General features: G+C 42.7%; 4 protein-coding genes across 13 annotated transcripts in view; 2 read left to right on the top strand and 2 right to left on the bottom strand.

Annotated features, from left to right (window-relative positions):
- LOC116852331 (syntaxin-1A) overlaps nt 1-5,559 on the bottom strand; it is a 102,126-nt gene extending 96,567 nt beyond the window's left edge. For 3 of the 6 annotated variants that reach the window (XR_004379755.1, XM_032832595.1, XM_032832589.1), the window contains exon 1: nt 5,308-5,559. Coding sequence is in view for 2 of the 6 variants with exons in the window: in XM_032832595.1 (XP_032688486.1) it covers nt 5,308-5,340 (33 nt within the window). In the remaining 4 variants the exon portion in view is untranslated. The remainder of the gene's footprint in view (nt 1-5,307) is intronic. The other 3 variants (XR_004379751.1, XR_004379752.1, XR_004379753.1) reach the window with 1 other exon arrangement.
- Nucleotides 5,560-6,863: 1,304 nt separating this feature from the next.
- LOC116852370 (GTP-binding nuclear protein Ran) lies at nt 6,864-9,729 on the top strand. 4 transcript variants are annotated; one of them, XM_032832660.1, is made up of 3 exons: nt 6,864-7,196; nt 7,767-8,253; nt 8,587-9,729. In XM_032832660.1, the coding sequence occupies exons 2-3, from the start codon at nt 7,822-7,824 to the stop codon at nt 8,800-8,802; spliced, it is 648 nt and encodes a 215-aa protein (XP_032688551.1). In that variant the 5' UTR covers nt 6,864-7,196; nt 7,767-7,821; the 3' UTR covers nt 8,803-9,729. The 4 variants fall into 4 exon arrangements, with proteins under 4 accessions (XP_032688551.1, XP_032688544.1, XP_032688564.1 ...); XM_032832653.1 differs by having other exon boundaries at nt 6,865-7,100; XM_032832673.1 differs by lacking the exon at nt 6,864-7,196 and adding an exon at nt 7,219-7,320.
- Nucleotides 9,718-13,276, bottom strand: LOC116852315 (elongation factor Tu, mitochondrial-like). Its single transcript, XM_032832529.1, has 6 exons — nt 13,110-13,276; nt 12,847-12,899; nt 12,131-12,293; nt 11,732-12,039; nt 10,547-11,211; nt 9,718-10,465 (listed from the first exon to the last, which is right to left on the bottom strand). Exons 1-6 carry the CDS (start codon nt 13,144-13,146, stop codon nt 10,273-10,275), a joined length of 1,419 nt encoding a protein of 472 aa, XP_032688420.1. The 5' UTR covers nt 13,147-13,276; the 3' UTR covers nt 9,718-10,272.
- Nucleotides 13,277-14,952: 1,676 nt separating this feature from the next.
- Nucleotides 14,953-20,478, top strand: part of LOC116852299 — a 30,302-nt gene continuing 24,776 nt past the window's right edge. Inside the window, exons 1-2 of one of the 2 annotated variants that reach the window (XM_032832510.1) lie at nt 14,953-15,112; nt 15,930-16,083. In XM_032832510.1, coding sequence (XP_032688401.1) covers nt 16,063-16,083 — 21 coding nt within the window. In that variant the 5' untranslated portion in view covers nt 14,953-15,112; nt 15,930-16,062. Of the gene's footprint in view, nt 15,126-15,929; nt 16,084-20,478 lie in introns of both variants that reach the window. The other variant, XM_032832519.1, reaches the window with a different exon arrangement.

Here is a 20,478-nt window from a genome sequence, read left to right as displayed (position 1 = left end):
CATCGTCGAGTGCGTGTCCGTGCGTTTGTTTGTGTGCGTGCGTCCGATAAACCGAAGACTTCAGTAGTTCCGAACGTCCTCGAATTCTACACCGTGCGAACAACTGACTGCGCTTTTTCGGACGCGAACGTGGCTGGAAGGCGCGAGGTGCCATTGAGGCGATTAGCACGCGAGACGTTATGTAAACCGGCACAGAGGTATAGCAGGGATAACCTTCTCGTGCACGAGGCGAAATCGCGGGGAGAGCAAACGCACTATCTGGTCAGGTCAAGGAAGCTGAGCGGTGAATTGTGTCTCGTCAGAAGGACGAGACGCGTGTCTCTCACTCCACAACAACTCGGGAAAATAATCAGCCGGGAAAGAGGAAACAAGAGTTACGCGCTGATAACATCCGCCGCGATTGATTCTCGAAAAAAAGTGCACCGTGAGATTCCACGTGTAAACGCGAACAATGAATAACGAGCAATTGCATTCGACGCGATCCGTATAAGAATCCGCGGTACAACAATCGCGAACAGACAGATCGTCCGCTTTTTCCTTTTATGAGTTTAGGAACGTCCAGTACGTCTTGCGCGTTGGAAGAATTCTTCCATCGGACAAGACGGATACGTTTCTAAACTCACACAGAAAAGACGGACAATCTATCTGCCCGCGACTGTACACACATAAAAAAATATCTTTGTGCTGCTAACAACAGCGATTGCTTAGTTTATTTCCCTTCTTTTAAGTAATAGTTATCTTCCAAGAGTGAATATTTCGACGACAACACGACGTTTTAAAGTTAACTAGTTTTCTACACCAAGAAAAAAAATATTTAAATATAATAATAATAAATAATACAATAATAAAAAATATTTATTCGATGGGTATTAATAATATATTTGCTTATAAATTTTTTTTTCAGATAAAAAATATACCTTTCATGAAAAAATAATTATTTATTTTACTTAAGTGAAAGAATTTAGATTTAAAAATAAATACATTATTAGTACATACCGAATAAACATTGGTTATTTTTTAGCTATTTCTTCTCTCAGTGTACTCATCATATATTTGAACGAAGCTCATTATCATGCACTTGCGAAAGAAGAATACATTCTTTTTACAAGAATATTATAAAAGATTTTATCGAAGAAAGAGCTGGCTTGACTCTATATAGATAAACAAACCGAATTTTTGTTTTCATGTTTCTATAGAATATATTCTCGATTGAAGCGCTAATCTTACTAGAATACAGAATATATTTGGAGTAAATTTAATTAATGTGTATGATGAACCTATGATCGATCTGAGGATACATAAACTTATGAAATACTTCGAGCAAGTAACATCCACTTGAACGCGGTATATACTTTTCTGTGTGTGTACACTGAGAAAATTGTTGGCTATTCGCGAAGGGAATCGAAATAATTCCTGAGAAAAATCTCAAGAATTATTAATTTCAGAAGAAATGTGTGTGAACGAGCTCGAGGCGAGGCTGGCGGTTCGCCACGTGAAATTGCGCTGCGAAAAATGCGCCCTTATTCGCGGCATTCTCTTTCTAAATTTTCCAGAGAAACTGACTGACTTCGGCGACGCATCGTCGTCATGTATTCCAGGGGAGGCGCCGTTTCAGCCAATTTACGAGAAACTAACAACGAGATTGTGTCGTAACTCGCATGATAAAAGCGTCTGATAACGAATACAAAAGGTCACGATGCGCTCCGCAAAAAGATGCGCATTTGCACGCGCATACGGATCGCAATTGCAATAAACATCGATTGTTTTCGCGAGGAAATTATCTCATACCGCGCGCTCAAAATGTCTCGTTGCGATTCGCGCTTGCCATATCTCGTCATGAAGGAATCTCGGCTATTTATAAAGAGAATGCTCGCATTTTTTTATCATCTTTATGCAGAACGGTGGCGACGTCTCTCTTTCTCTCTCTCTCTCTCTCTCTCTCTCTCGACAAAGATAATAACCGGTGCGATATAAATGCAGACTGCAATTCCCTCCGACGCCGGCGGGGATATATGATTCGTGTATTAGATTGGAGAGTTACGAAGGGGCTCGGGGGTTATAAATAATTACCTAAAAACAGGACGGAGATCAATACGAACCAAATGCAGACGACAGTGCGAATGGTTTCCGAGTATATGCGCCACTGAAAGTATCTCGCTCCGCGAATGAAAATGGACGTTTCGATCTGCCGTTTGCAAGAGTGTCGAATCGCCCGCGATCTCACGGAAATATCCAAATGTAGATTTAAAGGCTGCCGGTGTTTTCGCACCGTTCCTCGTTCCGTTTCATGTCGTGTTGTGTCGTTCATATTGTTTCTCTATGTTTCTATATCCTGTTACGATTCCCTCTCTCCAATCGAATAACGCGTTTCACGAGTTCTCCTTGCAAAAATAATCCGTTTCTGATCGATGCTACTGCCGTCGCGAACAAATTTCAAATCGAGGCACTGTTGCGCGCGAAATCAATTGCTCGTTTTAGAAGTGACCTGACACCGTTCGACCGAGTCGAAATTTCAGCCCTACTTTCCACCTGAACTTTCTAACGTCTGTATATTCTGAAGGATCGGTGTAACACACATGGAGACTTAGATCCTACTCTCAGCGCTTCTAAATGGCAGAAAAACGCACTTGAAAAATGGCAGAAAAATGCCACTTGTAAGTCCCAAAAAGAATTTCTCGACAGTCAGTACGTTAAATAGAACAGAGGTTGATATGAATATCAAAGTAGACGTTAAATGGAATATTGAGATCGAAAGTGGAATCCAAACTTCGATTCGGACAGCTTTGAAACATTTTTCGAGTAAACCACGAAATGAGGAAATTTTATGCGAGACGCGGCTGATAACGATTTCGATGATTTTTTGTATAATGATTGTATCTATTATCTATCAGATAAATGATCCGAAGGATGAAGTGTCGTCCAACAATGTAATAATGATAATGACATATTTTTGATATATGATAATAACTGTTACGAGAGAAATGAGTTAATAATAACCAGTGACTACCAAGGAAATCCGTTGGTAACGTAGCCCGAGTTTTACGCCCATACTTGCTTTCCACGAATGCCGGTTAATGAGTCATCGAGTCGGTTAACGTGATACTCGATGCGTGTCATACATTCTTCGTCAGTTGGAGAACCAGACGAATTAATTGGGAATCAAAGGGAGAAACGAGAGAGAAAAGTCAGCCGAGCGACCTCCCGCCTTTATTACCACTATTATTATTGCACACCGTTATCGTTGCACACGACTGAAAGTCGCACAATAAAATTTCACTTCGCTCAAGAAAACAGCTCGACGCTCTCTTTTCGTTTCAAGAATTATATATCCGAAAATAAGGATTAATAGCCGTTACACGAAACTCCTCGGGAAAGTGAATTGGCAGATTTGAGTTCAGTGTTGAATTTTTCAGTTGAATCACGATTACAAGTATAGATCCATATTAATAGTCACTACTTCAAACTCGTCTCAAGTGAGATATTCAGATTTCAGTTCAGAGTTAGATAAGAGTTTTTCCAATTGAATCGTGGTTACTGATATAAATGTTATTAATACTGACATAAAATGCTATTAATACGGGCCATGATATCACATATATCATAGAGTTCTGAAAAATTTGGATCTCAAATTCTGACAAAATTTGAGTCTCACATAAGACGAGTTCCCAAAATGAAAAGATCTCCAAAATGTGACAATGACGATACATAAACAGAAAACATTAAATTCTAATTTAGGGTATCAAGTGAGACATAGAACAAAAGACAGAGGAACGTTCAAACGACAAGCTGACGATCGAACATGTCCTAAACGTAATTCTGTCTAATTCTTGAATTAAAAATCCCTCATAATTCTCGTTAACGCCAATTTTGACCCGTCTTTCAACCGTCTCGATAACGTCTCATCGATATTTCTGTCTGATGAACGCTAATTTCCTGAAAGTCACACACCTGGAGTGTCGGCGCTCGACGTCGCGGTCGGTTTCTCTTTTCCGCATGACTCAGAGAATGATCTCCGATGGAACGCGAAATAAATCGCGCTCAGCCGCGACGAGAGAGTATTGTTTATGCGACAATGATATCACTGACAAGTCGGATCCGTGACAACGATAACGCTACTGTTATCAATCACGAATACGCGTGTACATATTCGCATAGATCGCTTTGTCGCGAGACTCGCGCGAAGCCGGCACAATAACACATCGAAAATTCGATAAAAAAGTAATGGGAAACATGACGAATTACGCGACGAATTCCGCCGTATTGTCGGGCGTGCTATCGTGTAACAACGTCACGTTGACGTACATTAACCCATCCGTTACGCGACATTTGTTTCACCTTGGCTAATATTTATCGCCCGAATTCATTCATGCGCACCAGCAATCACAACGGACGCGACTTTTTCTCCGCTCGTACTTGTTGACATTTCTACGATTACGTCTCGCGTATCATTGACAGCGTCGCTACGAAAATTCCATGGTGACATGTCGTCTCGGAAGCATATCGCGAGAGAAAGAGAATGAGAAATTATGTCGCCAAAGATCTCGATAATCAATCAAACGAAGCTTATACCGATCGTCGCGTTGTCGCTGTCGCAAACCCAACACGGAGATCATCCTCACGGATTTGATATACTAAAGATCGTTGAGACGACTCTTAAATCTCGCCTCAGCGAGTCGGGCAGCGTCGCCGTGGGGCACGGCAACGAGGGCATTCTCCATTCATCAGCGACTCGCCAATAAGTGACAAGGTCGGCCATGGTCGCCATGAGTCCGGGCGCGATACACCGGCTCGGCTGGTGTACGCCGTGTCGGCGTCGCGAGATCGCCGATGACAGGGACTGCCGTCGTGCGTGGCCACGAACACCTGTCAGCTCGGAGCGGAGTCGAGGCGAGACGAGGCGAGCGAGTTGGCGAGCTTGCGAACGACCGGGCGCGCCTGTCATCGTCGAGGCACGCCGGCTGGCGATTCGGTTACGCCTTCTCGACGACGAGCCGGGAAGCGCGGCGATGCCCTTTCGCTCGGCGGCTCCGACCCGAGTCGCCGACGACGAGGAGGAGAAGCGCGGATACACGCACGACGGCAGACGGCAGACGTGCGTGAGTCGTGCAAGTCGTACACGCGTGATAACGCTGGCCTGCGGGTTACGCGTGCACGACGAGCACGGACGCACGTCCGGCCGAGGAAGCGGAGGGGCTCGCCGTGGCTCGCCTCGACTCCGCTCTCGGCTGTCGCACGGTCTACGTGTGTCGTATACGGACGGCTGAGAGCGGCTCCGCCGAGAAAGAATGACACAGGTGCTCTACTCACCGCGACGAGGGCTGCTAATCTATCCTTGGTCATGGTGAAGGATGACGAGGAGTTGTGAGTCAGCGGGCGGTGTACGGAGCGGCGGGTCTAGCGGGTAATCCCATTCACGGTTTTATCCATGTACGACGTGCACGGCCACTAAAAAACTAAAGGAAACGGACGCACTAGTACCGCGAGAGGCACGATCGTAAAATCGATATACTCGCGAACTCGCCTGCTTCTGCAGTGCCGTCCGACGCGACGCGCACGCGCCGATGACGTCAACTTCGCGCAGGAACGGCGGCGCGCGCCGTGGAGCCCCGCGAGGTTGCCGCCGCCTGGCGGTGCGGCGTCGAGGCAGGGACGTGACGAGAGATCTCCCGCGCCCGCGGACGATCTCCCGTCACGTTCGCCTCTGTTACCGGCGGATTCCGATCTTGTGCTTCTACACGCCGCCTTAACGAGCATCATTCCCGTGATCATGAGAATCAGTCGTCGTTACGAAATGTTGTTACGAAATGTCGTTACGACGAGCAAGTATTATGAGCTCTCTTAAGTTTCAAACAATGACGCAAATAATATTTTATATACTTCATAGTATTTTATATATTACATATACATATATACACATTTTTTAAAATAAAGACATGGGATTAGTCGCTATTCATAACGTATTTTATGTGTTTGCTCACACAACACAATGTCCAAAATCGGAACATGAGACGTCTTATGTTCTGACATCTGAAAGACTACTTAAAGTTGACTTATGTCCCGATTTTGGACATCATATTGCGTGGGTGAGTTTCATATATGCTCGTTGACATTATAAATCCGCTTACAATCGCTCGCGAGAACTGTAGTACACTACGCGTGTAGTGTGACTTGAATATCGAAATTCGAGTGAAAAGGACGCTACCGAGGATGACGCTACCGAGGATGACGCAATTTCTGTGCGCTACTGACAGTTGGCCGTATTGTCCGATATCTCACGCGGATTAATCTTCGTACGTTTCATATTAGACGGATCGTATTAGTCGGACGTTGATAGAAACGAGCTTTGGATCCAACTTGGGTAAGAATAATATCACGAGTGCTTTGATCGAATAGAACACTTGATTCCCGCATCGAGTCACATATTACATATGATAAAAATGCAATAAGCAGGCAATGACACGGTGACGAGCGGAATTATGGCTAACGACGCCGACGGCTTAACGATACTTCAATTAATGATAAATGCTCACCATAGCGAGTGATCCGTTCCCAAAACGCCGCGTCGAGTTAGCTGCATGGAATCCCGAGTACAGAATCCACCTACTTCTGAATGTTCCTCACTCGGAACGGCTAATCGTTCCCGAAGGAGATCCGAGTCTCCGCACGGTGCCATCGACGGGAGCAAAATGGACGTTCGATTTACCGCGTCAATTTTAAGAGCGCGAACTGTTGGCGCTACTTGGGCAAATGGCGCCATCGCGTGGCCGTTCCAAGAGACACGTGACGCTCGCGCGCTGCATGTACCGACGTCGAGTGTCGCGCCGGCCGATGACGCTACTGATCGCCGAATCCGGTTATTATGCACTTTCCGACGACGAATTTCCTGATTATCGAGAGTCCCCGCTTGTCGTACGAGAGAATACCGTGCCGTATTCCGCCGAAAAAGACACGCGAAAAATCGAGGGGAATTTTTTCAGGTGTCCCGGGACAGCCTATCGCGCAACCTTGTGGCGCTTCGGATCGACGAATGACGAGGTCGCTCGCCTCCACTCGTCCGCCCAGAGGAACGCCATTGTGAGCCATAACGACTGTGCCGCACGGTGAGTTTTATCGGTCATTTTCACGTACATCGCCGGCTACCCGGGAAATTTTGTACCGCGTCGCCTGGCACGCAGCGGAACGCCGGAGAGCTTACGGTAATTACGCGCGCAGGGTGACTCGCGCCGGGATTCAGTCGCCGTTGTGCACGAGGCCGCCGCGAAAATCCCGCATTACGCTCGAAGCCCGGCGGGCGCCATTCCCCCGCCGAAGCCACCAACGGTGAATTCCGATTCACGGCGTGCAAACGCGCGGCAACGTGCTCCGACCGGCTTTTCCCTCCGATTTTCTGCGCGCCGACTTGTGCCCCATCGTCGAGCATCATCACCGTGAGCATTACTCGAGTACATGTATCTTGCTTGTTCCTCGATCATGTTTCGCACGCGTGATCGCTGATCTACGGGATTTTCCTTCGGACACGTTGTCCGGCGAACGTTCTCGTTCACGCGCTCGCGATTCCTCCTGCCTCTTCTCCGTCGTTGACAGAACGCTGTCCGTGTCTCGAGCGTTCAACGCGCGCCTTTGCGAGTAGAATTCACGTGGCGTTGGAACGTGTACGTTTATAGGCTTTGCGACCACGAGGTTGCGTGAGAAATTCGTGGCGCGTGCACGTGTGTCTCGTTCGATCCCGTCGGGAATCTCATCCGCGGTCGTTTTTCTCGTTGCAGAATCGTGCTTGTAACCAAGTAAATCGGCTGTATCGCAAAATCATCAATCGTCAAGATGGCACAAGAAAATGATATGCCCACCTTCAAGTGCGTGTTGGTCGGCGACGGCGGCACCGGGAAAACGACCTTTGTCAAGCGGCATTTGACCGGCGAGTTCGAGAAGAAGTATGTCGCCACCCTGGGTGTTGAAGTGCATCCATTGATCTTTCACACCAATCGCGGACCGATTCGTTTTAACGTCTGGGATACAGCCGGTCAGGAGAAGTTTGGTGGTCTTCGAGATGGCTATTACATCCAGGGACAATGTGCCGTGATCATGTTTGACGTTACATCCAGAGTAACGTATAAAAATGTGCCCAATTGGCACAGGGATTTAGTACGCGTCTGTGAAAATATACCAATTGTCCTCTGCGGCAACAAAGTTGATATTAAAGACAGGAAAGTAAAGGCAAAGAGTATTGTATTTCACAGGAAGAAGAATCTACAGGTGTTTATGCAGCAATATTTTAAACCACAGCTCTCTTTCTCTCTCCTTTTTTCTTGCTTTCTCTTCTTTTTTCTTGCTTTCTTTTCTTTTTTCTTGCTTTCTTTCTCTCTATCTCCTTTTTTTTTGCTTTCTTTCTCTTTTTCTTTCTATCTCTTTTGTCTTCTGAATATCACATCTTTATATGCTCCTCTGCAATCTTCTCATGATGAATCAATGATCTTATGTAAAATGAAGACATTATATTGTCCCTCTAATCTGAATTGTCCTGGTTATAATTTATAAAGTGTGCACAGAAAGATTTCAGAGAAAGCTGATCACTTTGTTATGTTGCAGTACTACGATATAAGTGCGAAGAGTAATTACAACTTTGAAAAACCTTTCCTGTGGCTGGCACGCAAATTGATCGGAGATCCAAATCTGGAGTTTGTCGCCATGCCCGCTCTGCTGCCACCAGAGGTCACTATGGATCCACAGTGGCAGCAACAGATTGAGAAAGATCTTAAGGAAGCTCAGGAGACGGCATTACCTGAAGACGACGAAGATCTTTAGTTTATTTAACGTTTATCTAACTCGGGTGGCCTTTACGGAGGTAAGGCCTACGCGAGTGCCCATGGTTATATCGCGTGCACTCGTACATCTTCTCATAGAGGTCGAAGAGTTTTTTCCTTAAGGAACATAACATTTGTATACAATACTGAGTTCCAGTGCTTCGATCTTGTACAATATACAGCACGCCTTATACATCAAGTCCCATTTTCTTATGTGCCCTTTCATTTTCTTATCCAAGTGTTTCTTTTTTTTTTTACACGTCATCCACGTAAACAATCTAATCGGAAAATATGAAAAAATTGTCTCTACTGTTTCCCGTTACATTGTGTGTCCTAGTGTATTTGTAATTTATGTTTCTAAAATTTGTGTCTCGTAATATAAATCGCGAGATTATTCACGAGTTCGTATTAATTGTTTCATATACAATTTGTAAATTTGTATGATTACATTACTCCTAATGTTCTCAGTTTTGCGCCAATTTTCGGATTCAGAATCCAAGTATATTCAAGTACAAGTTCGTACACACGATCACACACGCGTATGTGTATACCGTATTATAATGCATCCACTTTCAGGACTATGCGATACTCTGTAAATTCACAGAAATTATTCTCGTGTTCAGCGTGTTTATATAAATCTAAATTATATAAAAATTCTTTTCTATATAAGAGAGGATCCGTTTCGTTAGGTGCACGTGAAACCGTTATCTCTCCTTTTTAAATCCTCCCTCAAACTTATCCCATGATGGAAAGTGTCGCGTCACGTGTAAATTGCACCGATGAATTTTTAGCGTGGGGAAAAAATTAGAAGTGATACACTGCAACATGTAAATTCGACTTACGGCGTTTCATTATTCTGCTTAGAGTAGATTTTATTTAAAATTCATCCATATATATATCCATATATATCTATGTGAAAAAAAAAAAATATATATATATATATATGGATGTATGTACGGGTATACAGTGTAATGGGATCGTATATCGTTACATATAATTGCTAAATAATTCGATTCGTGTGTTAATCGTTAGTGTAATCACGCGCGGTTTATTACACATTACTAACGTTTATTTAAGAATTTACTCGTACAATGTATCAATGTAGTTGCATACAAACTGAAGGAAAGAATGGAGGTGATTAATAAACACGCCTTTATAATACATCTGATTTTCAATAATGATGCAAGCTCTACACCTTTCTCTTTGAACAAATAAAATTATGGGAACTATGACGCGCGATATATAGCTGCGTCCTTAAATACATAATGATCTGCGCATTGGTCGCACGCTTTTCGCGCGCTCGTTAAGCTGGTTTTCTTTTTAAAGTAATGTGACATTTTGGTAGACATCCATTTAATAAAATACAATCGCGACTCGGTAATTTGGATCTTTTACATACTGTTTTCTCCCAATACAATACTTATGTTTTTTTTATTTTTCATCGGGTAACAAATAGTTTTTAAACTCTAATCTATTGCTTTTGTTTTTGTTTCTCCTTCTTTTCCCTCTGCTTCTTACTCTCGAGAAGGCTCGTTCGTTCTTCATCCGAAAGCCTCTTCAAGGTGTTGGTAATCACACCAGTACCTAAAGTCAACGTTCCGTCTCGCAGCGTGAAACGCTGACCTTTCTCGCATACCATTGGCTTCAGCAGCTTCAGTTCCAATCTACAAGAGAAGAAAGGGACACGAGTGTAACATGTCGTAGTCGGTGAAACGAAAGAAAAACGGATAAATCGAATGTCTTACGTGCAATCCTCTCCCGGCATGGCCATCTCTTTACCGCCTATTATCGTGCATTGCGCCGCAATGTCCCACGTTTTGCTGAACATTTGCATTTGTATTAAATTCGCGATGGGTTTCTTCCTACCTCCTTCCTCTTTACTCAACAGATATATTTGCGCCTCCAAGTGATCGTGCACCTTCAAAGTGCCGGGTTTACCCATTATCATGCCTCTCCTGATATCATCCCTCTTTACACCTCTCACCAGGGCGCCCAATTGATCTCCGGCGTGTGCTTCCTCCAATATCTGGTGGAACATCTCTACACCCGTGATCACACTTTTGTACGACTTGTTGTAACCATGAAACTCGCAATCCATTCCCTTTTTTATCTTTCCGCGCTCTAGTCTACCAGTGACCACGGTGCCACGTCCAGGGATGGAATAAACATTCTCTACAGGCATCAAGAAAGGTTTGTCCAAGTCTCGCTCTGGAGTCGGGATATAACTGTCCACTTTGTCTAATAGCTGCATAATCGCCTGTGAGCCGATTTCAGGATTCTTTCCCTCAAGCGCACAAAGCGCGCTGCCTTTCAATATAGGAATGTTATCACCGTCGTAACCCATTTCGGAAAGCAACTCTCGTATTTCGATCTCTACCAATTCTACCATTTCCGCATCAGCAGCATCAACCTTGGGAATATTAAGATATGTATAATTTCAATACTGTTTCAAAATAAGACACTTAAAACTCCTGCTGGATCTTCGCTGCTGAACTCTTAATTGATGAGACGAGAAAATATACGATAAAAATTCTTGCAAAATACGTTAAAGTAAAAAATTATACCCATAAAATGATTTGTAATCTATTGGACACATATCTAAAATAGTCCAAACACTCTTTTTTTGCTTTAACAATCAACAAGTTATCGTAAAATTAACGCGACCTATTTTTGTAATTTATATTTTCTCATGATTTTGTCACGTTAATTTTAGTTATTTATTCATTGTTAGAACAAAAGAAAAATGTCTCGACTATTTTACACATTTGCTCGATTAATTGCAAGAGTCATTTTGTGAATATATATTTTTATCTCTACGTAGTTCGCGAAATTTTTAGTATGCATTTCCTTGCTCCTCTGGCGTCATAAATCAAGATGGTTGCGGCGAGAATGTAGGAGCCTTAATAAGATATATATCGCGTATGTCGTACCTTGTTAATAAAAACAATGATGTGCGAGATACCGATCTGTTTAGCCAGGAGCAAGTGTTCTCTGGTCTGTGGCATGGTGCCGTCGGTCGCAGCAACAACCAGAATAGCGCCGTCCATTTGTGCCGTTCCTGTGATCATGTTTTTGATATAATCAGCATGACCTGGGCAGTCTGTGTGCCCATAATGACGATTTTCCGTCTGGTATTCGATGTGTGCGACATTAATAGTGATACCACGAGCTTTTTCTTCAGGAGCATTGTCTATCTCACTGTATTGTTTTGCTGTTGCGAGTTCCTTCTCTGCCAATACTATTTGCAACAACAATCTGTGATTATTACAATTTTTTTTTGCTTATAACTACAGATAACTAATTATACTCTAAACAAAACTGACATATACCTTTAGTAATAGCCGCTGTCAGTGTTGTTTTGCCATGATCTACATGCCCAATAGTACCTACGTTACAATGTGGTTTGACTCGGGAGAATACCTTCTTTTCTGCATAAAATCTTTGGCTACTGACATTCGGCAGGAATATCTGACTGGTCAATTGATAGCTTTGCTAAAAATATAATAACAATGTTCAATTGACTAGCAATATAATGTTTCCATATATCAAATATTAATGTATAAATAATGAGTCATATTATGTAAGAAAAAAATTGAGATATATAAGCCCTTATTCTGAATTTTTTTCATCAATAAAGATGTTTCTAAAAATAGTTTATACACCTTCTGATTGTCACTTTTAAAGATACTTTTATTGCTAAGATTGATAATATGGGACTATATATAGATGAATATATGTAGATATAAAACAATACAAATTATTGAAGTTTTATAAGTGTTCTACACATACACTTGCATGTATACATTAACATTTATTAACGATTTTCAACCATGTGGACATGGTGAAACAGAAAATTGCAACAACCCAAGTGATATAAGTGTTGAAGTATATAAAGCATATGAGTCATCTGATAAAATAGTGGTGAACATTTGCAAAGAAGTGTTTTTGCAAATAAACATCTATTTAGGTAGTTTTACGCAACTATGCTCATTGATTATACCTCCAACTACGAACTTTAGATTGTTAATGGTGAATGAAGACTTACGTATTTCGGCAGTTGTCTTGTGAAGACAATCTGCTTCAAAGTTTGCTTTAGTACTAAAACAGAAGAGAAGCAGATTTACATGAGGAAAATAATGAAATATTTCGTCCAAGCGTTCAATTTTTATTCTTGCGAGAGAAATTCGTTCGATAATCGACTGAAAGGAATCTTGCCGGTAAGACGAAATGAAAGACGAACAAGAGGTTAGCTAAGTAATTAATTGCGACTGTTAGTGTAAACACGTTTCGTATCTTACGTGATCTTACCAGAATTAAGAGTCATTTTAGCAGAAACAATCGCCATGATTCTTAGTGAATATGGCTAAGCTAAATTTCTCGATTTAACCTACGAGAATACAACGAGCAATGACGAACGAGTTGCTAGAGATGAGCACTGTTATGTAGAATATGATCGTTTAATTCCTCTTCTTTTTAAAGGGTCGATTCATTTCTCAGTACTTCCAAATTAGATCCTCTTTGAATTTTCATCTTTCTGTAATGCAATTCATCGTTAAGACGGAAGAACGTTAATTCCTAATTGATAAAGAAAAATAAAAAATGCTTTCGACCCGCTATTTGATCGTGCCATTGAAGAGCAAAAGTTTACTTAATTTATCGTTGACACGTACTATTGATAAATAAAAGATCCTGTTATTTACCAATTAAGCCCGATTGCATCAACGTTATTTTGGTTTTAAGCGAGACTTAAATATACGTCTATTTTTATTTACTTAGAAAGAAAGATAAATACATAAAGATAGATACATGTTTAAGTTTCACTTAAAGCCAAAATAATGTTGGTGCAACCAGGCCTTAGTTATATTTTTTAAAAGGTTCTTTGACTTGTTCTCAAAAATAAAAAAAACATTTAATCTGTCATTGAGTTGTATTATTCGAAGATAAAAGAGTCATTTGACTTGTGATCGAGTCATACTACGACTTTGATCTGCAAAGTCCAGAAAAAAACAGTGTTATAAAAAGCCATTTTATTGGTCATAAATTATCTAAGATATCTTCTGAGATAACAAGTAGCTAATAAAATAGCTTTATTGAGCCGGTTGTTCCAACTTCTTGGTAAGTTAACTAATAGTTAAATCATATGATTGCTTTTCCTTCAATGTAGACAAAAACAGACATGATTAACTATATAGTTAATTATTTTTAAGATTTGAACCAGAGAGAAATATGAGAGCGACCACCTGATTTCAATGGCCACAGCTAGGCGCATTTTCGAGACGCCATCTAACAAAGTGCGCCTTTACTACGTTCGTTAGGCGCATTTTCGCGGTGGTAAAGATAAAATGCGTCTGGTTCGTATCCGTTGTACTTCTGTACAATGATAGTAATTAATAATTTAGTAATTTAGTATCAAATAGTTACACACGACAGCAAGACGAAGTAAGGAAATCGACGTAACGGCACGCTCCAGTTGCTTCCCAATACGCAATAAAAATAATTAAATGACAACCGAATAAAGAAATAATAATACTCGTATAATAAATGGATGATGATAATATTTGGTCGGCATTGAGGAACTCGATCGCGATGTTTATCTAATAAATAAAAAAGTAAATGAAACGCGGTAATTATCTGTCGCGGTAAAACCCGCAACACCTGCTCGCGTGAGGAGAACGCAGCTTATGAATACCTGTCCTAGTCGGGTCTTATATTTCAGACTATCTTAAGTTCATCTTTAGATACTCCATAGCCAATGAAATGCTCCGTACATCATCTGAAGATAAACTTAAGACGGCTTAAATATAAGATCTGATTATGAATACCGGCCTTTATGTCTTTGGCAAAGACTCAAACTCAATTGTGCGAACGATCTCCACACAACGCCGTTAGATGGCGCCAGGTCATCGTTTAGTCGTGTTTTACGCATATGTACTCCAATTGAGATAAAACTTGGCATTCCTTACTGATTCATGATCGTGTCTGTTGGATGCTCTACATCTTTCAATTGTGTAAGTTCTTTTAAAGTTATCTTATTGAATTTGGCTTTGATACAATAATGAGAGAGAATAAATTTACAAGTTTAGCGGGAATCGGAAGTGTTATTCGAAAGTGTAGTTCCAGAGCTCCCGCTACGAGTCGTTAATGTTCCATCTTCAAATTGAGGCAGTAACAGCAGCTCAACAGCACGCTGGGAGAATCATCACGTAAATTGTACGATTCAACGGCGATTCAGAAGAGCTTTTTACCCCCAAGTACTGCGATTCCATGACGAAGCAAATGATTATCTCCTTTGGGAATGATGTGGCTGAACTGTAAGTCAAAGAGGTCTTTATTTTCAAGTAATACTATACTATACTATTGCCGCCCGTCTCGGTGCGTACTAACGGCGCGCGTTGCGCCGAAACATAACCAATATCGCGATCTCCGACAACACTTAGCGCGTAGCGCGTGAAAGATTTAAATTTTTCAGCGACTTTTTAAAGGAGGATCTACCGAAATTTAAAGACACAACATTGGCATAGCCGTTACGTGAATTCTCAGCGATGAACGAATCAACAGAGATCAGTACACGAATCTCGCTCGTGGGAATCTCAATGCAAATAGTTACGTCGTAAGGAGTAGCTTGCGCAGCATTATTAATCGGCAGGGTTAATTAGGTTCGCGAGAATAACGAGACATGCAGGCATAACATTATCGTCATTATGCCACATCCCGCTGATACTCGCACGGATAACAACATGTAACCGAATGTTTCGCCGAGAACAGATAAATGAAGCCAGATATCAAATTGTGTTCATCGTGCTACTTCCCTCGCCCTTCCTCTGATCGCCATGTTGCACGCACACCAAATTATCAACAAAAGGATTTTACCTCAGTTCTCGATGCCATGCCTCTTGCTAACTGTTAAAGTCAATAAGTTGCGAGAATGCGAGAGATTGGCATCGCGAAAGTCAATTTTTGTAAAATTGAAAAATCACGACTTCCCAAGTTGGTTTCTCATTTTTCGAGAGCTGTTAGTTGTCTCCGTTGACCGATTTCTCGTCTGATAAATTTTTTCAATTATTAGGAAACAATTATAATGATACTCACACAAATCAGTGGTCACTGATCATCGCGCATTTTTTTCAGGTCACTCGAATGGTCTCGATGGTCACTTGAAACTTTGCACGCAAGGTATTCGATAATATCGGAGAAAAACGCCGACGGCGATGACGATGACGATGTTGAGGAAACGGTAGGAGAAGGATGATGAAGGAGTCGAATGAGAATGTCAGAGAGAGAGGTATGTGAAGACCCCAAAAGGGGGAAGCTCTATACAAGCCGTTATTACAATATCTGACTGCACCGGCGTTATTATTTGATTATTTGCGATTCTCTTTTTCGGGCTGTGTTCTCATCGCCTGTCGGCTCTTGTGATTACGGCAATATTATGTATGGCCGGGTTGTCCGACCCGTACGGAGAGAGAGAGCGAGAGAGAGAGAGAGAGAGAGAGAGAGAGAACAGCGCCTCGGATGCGCTTAATAAAATATCCGAGCGTCTCGCGCTCTTTTTGATCTGCGAGTTCATCATCGATCTTAAGTAGATTTCCTCTTGCAAATTGAAATACTGCAGCACCAATGATGCTGTGATTAAAAATGATTGAAAATCAAAGACTCAAAGAAATTCCAATTTGATAGCACGTGCTCAAGACTAGAATGCGCTTTATTTATTAATTTTTACATTTAACATTTATGGAAACATTCGAGTTTAGGAGAACACTGAGTTTCTTTCTGGGACATTAAGGTCAATGTTGATAGTCATTACTTGAGACTTCTTTCAAGTGAAATATCTAGATCTGAGTTCAAAGTTAAATGAGAGTTTTTCATTTGAATCGCGATTGCAGATATGATGTCACATGTATCATATAATTCAATTAAAAAACCTGGATCTAATTCTGAGTGAAAATCTAAGTATCTCGCGTGAGACAATCTTCAAATACGTCTATTGACATAAGGCCTATAAGAAATTCGATTTTTTAGAAATTTAACTTTTTCCACGTATTTAGTGAGAACGAGTCGAGCGAACTTTTTCGCTTCGCGCGATTTGCGTCGCGGCGAGTTAGAGTCGAGAATCTATTTCATTAATTGTAAATACGGGGCACAAAGAGCTCTGCGCGTACGGTAATAGGCAGTAAAAGACGCGTGAGTGCAACGACGAAAAATACTTGACCCGCGGGCGATCGCCGTCGATGCATCGCCGTTCGCTCGTTCAGTGCAAGCGCAGCAACGCGCGCGTACAGCGCGTTACACCGTAGTTTCATGAATGTTTCATCGGCGATGTGTATAACTGTATATCCCTCTTGTGGATAACAACCTTTCGGTGTTCCACGCAGCGTCGCGCTACACTTAATGGAATTTACGATTTGTCACGGCGTCGTATTTCACGGCCGCAACTTTTCGTAAGAACGGCGACACTTTATTATCCCGTCCTTTACTTCATCGCGCGTTGCGGTTTCCCGTTACGGAATGACGCGCCGCGCGTTCGTCTGGAATTCTCGACGACGACGACGACAACGACGACGACGACGACGACGACAACGACGACAACGACGACGACGGCGCGCCCGTTCGCGCTTCGAAGGAGGTGCTCGGGATGTTGTCGTGCATCGACGACAGCACGCTGCGGCAAACGGATTTGCACACTGTCAATTGCGATTTCGCGCGCAAAAAACCATCGGAATTAAAAAAACTAAATGAAAGCAACTGCTCGCACGAACGTCGATTGTCCGAAACGTTTCAACAGCTTGCATTTCATCCGGCAATTTAAATTATGATACAGAAAAAAATGGGATCCTCCTGAAAAATTATTCATCCGCGGAACTCGACAATCGCTGATTTATCGCGTATTGTAACAAACACAGCCTCGGAAGCCGTAAATAATTTCAAACGCATTCGGCGTCGGAGCATTGACGGCGTGGACGAACGTTGCGGGAGGTCGGAAAAACGTGCGACGCGACACGATGTGTGAGGAGGGGGAGGGAAAGGGGGGGAATCCAAGGCCGCTAAGTCGTTTGCGAGGATGTCGCCGTGGATGCAAGAAACGGTAGCGTCTTGGCTCACCGTCGATTCCAAGCCGACACCTGCTCGACGGACTACGAAGTCGCGGCGAAGAAAAGCGGCGCGGAATGCCCGACCGGCCGCAGAAGAAACTCCCCGAGATCGTTCTTCACAATCTTCCTCATGTCTCGCCGCCGCATCGCCGGCAATTTCTTTATTCCTCCCTTCTTTCTTTCCTCCTGCGCGTCGCGCAAAAACGGCCTTTCGATCGCGAACGACGAATATGGTCGAGAAAAATCACAGCTCTTTAGTCGCAAATGAAAGAAAAGTTGAATTTTCCAGCAGCGAATAGTTGTCGAAATAAAATCAGAATCGACTGAACAACTCGACTGGAAATTTATTCCATGATCCCGGTCAGGTTTATCCCAGTCCATTATCCGGTTTGCCTTGGTTAAAACGAGGGATAGGAAATGATGGCTTTGGAAAGGAAAGCCAGCGCTTTCTATCGTTTTCTACTCATCATTTTAAACACGATGTACAAGATGAACAGGTTCTGATAAATCATGTAACGCAACGTGACGATCAGGAACATATTAATAATAAAGATTATTTATAATTAGGACTCGATAGCATCAACTTATATAAGCCAGATGACTGATTGAGATCAACCTCATCAGAATCATGGAATAAATTTCTAAGCGCACATTGAATGTGATCAGTGGAAAAAAATATCACTATCTACTCTCTAAATTTCTTGAAGTGAAATTTCATTTAATTTAAAAAAATTTTACTTAAAAAATATAGTAACTATGTGGAGTTACTTAAATTTGAGTGATTTTTTACTTATATAAAATGAATCCTTCATTCTGAATGATGGGGTGAATATTTTTATTCGAAATTTTGGCGAGTCTGATGTGCTTCACATCAAATGTGAGTAACAAACTTACTCATTTTAATTGATTGAAACATTCACTTATATCGAGTCAGATCACTCTAAGCTTGAATGAAGCGTTCATTCGTGCGATTTTGAGTAGCAGAGTACTTATTACTGCTTCGAGTGAAAATATTGCCATTTCTCACTCGTTTTCTGTGAGATTTTGCTCCAAGAAGTTTTGGAGAATAATTCAATGTCTCTTCTAACTAATTTTAAATAAACATGTTCAGCACTGTTTGCATCTTTCTTATACCACCTCGCCATCTAGAAGACGTTCCTATTGTTGCCTACGACAATATATCGCACCTCTCTCTCTCTTTCTCTCTCTCTGTCGCTCGCTCTCTTCACTCGCAATTCGTATCACTGGCCGGTAATTGACTCCGAGACGAAATGACACGGTAGAGGCTCGTCGGCTGCGCCACACACGGCGAGGGCGACGCGAGCGGGGTGGGTTTGAAATCAAAGCGTAATGGGTTGAACGGTACAGCCGCATTAAAACCGCGAGCGGAGAAAAATATTTCCCATTAGCGCTCATTGAGCGCGGGGCGGCCGCGTGATATACGGCCGCGGGGCTCCGTAATGCGTTCAGCGTGCGTGCAACGCGTGCGTGGTGCAACGCGATGCGTTCGACGGCAGCCGGTGCGTCGAGTTAGGAGTGCGTGTCTTCGGCCTGCAAAGTCATCTAACCACGAAGTCGCGGCGCACTCGCGCTCCGCGGGCTCGGAACCGCTCCGACTAACCGGCCTGCCGGCTGGCCGGCGCGGAGAATAACATTTGTTTGAAATCGTAACGGTGTTTACAGCCGTGTAGAAGGCCGCAAACCGCAGAGCGCGGCAAGGCTGCTGCGTCTGTCAAGGCTGTTATTACCCGCATCGGCGATCGACCGCGGATTAGCCTGATTTCGGCGCGCCGGCCGCCGAGCGCGTGCCACACAGTGAGAAAAAAGAGACAGAAAGAGAGACGCAGAGGTTCCGGGATTAATAGCGAAGTCGACAGATTGGTCAATGCGAGGTCGCTTCAAGCATTAAGTTAATAATCTCGATCCTTACCTCAGACTGCTTCGAGGGGAATAAATCTAATCCGAATGGATTTACATATATTTTCGCGCTGCTCTCTGACAAAGAAACGAATTCGATTACGAGCAAAGTAGGTTGCTAAAAAAATTAAATAGGATTTCTTTATTAAAAAGAAAAAAGTTTAAAAGATTAAATTCTCTCAATGTAAAACTAGTAAAAAACTAACTATTGACGAAAGAAGCATCGTCTTACCAGGGACAGAAATTAGCCGGTAACCGAAGTTCCTGATCAGTTCTAGACTAGAAAGAGGCCGTTCTTTTTACTTAGGACATCTATGGAGAAGGTGATTCTGGCGGATTATCAGGCATAGCCTTGAATGTACACGAGCGCGATTGTTAATCATATCGAGAGACGAGCCGCCGGCGGCATCCGGTGATCAGCGGTGGCGCTTACGACCGCTAAAAATTGGCTCTTTAAAAGTGTGTTTGAACATCGACAAGGTCCGGTTATAACCGCTTATTTATTCGCCATAATGAATTAGGCGCTCAGTACGTTCTCCCGCGGTAACGATTACCGACCATCATCCCGGAACGGTCAACGATCAGAACGTCCACAGATACGCCTCAGCTCTCTCTCTCTCTCTCTCTCTCTCTCTCTCTCTCTCTCTCTCTCTCTCTCTCTTTCACTCTCT

This window comes from Odontomachus brunneus, unplaced genomic scaffold (genome assembly GCF_010583005.1).
Source record: "Odontomachus brunneus isolate Ranch 3 - 2012 unplaced genomic scaffold, Obru_v1 Obru_scaffold_006, whole genome shotgun sequence".
NCBI lineage: Eukaryota > Metazoa > Arthropoda > Insecta > Hymenoptera > Formicidae > Odontomachus > Odontomachus brunneus.
This window is presented reverse-complemented; position numbering and strand designations above follow the sequence as displayed.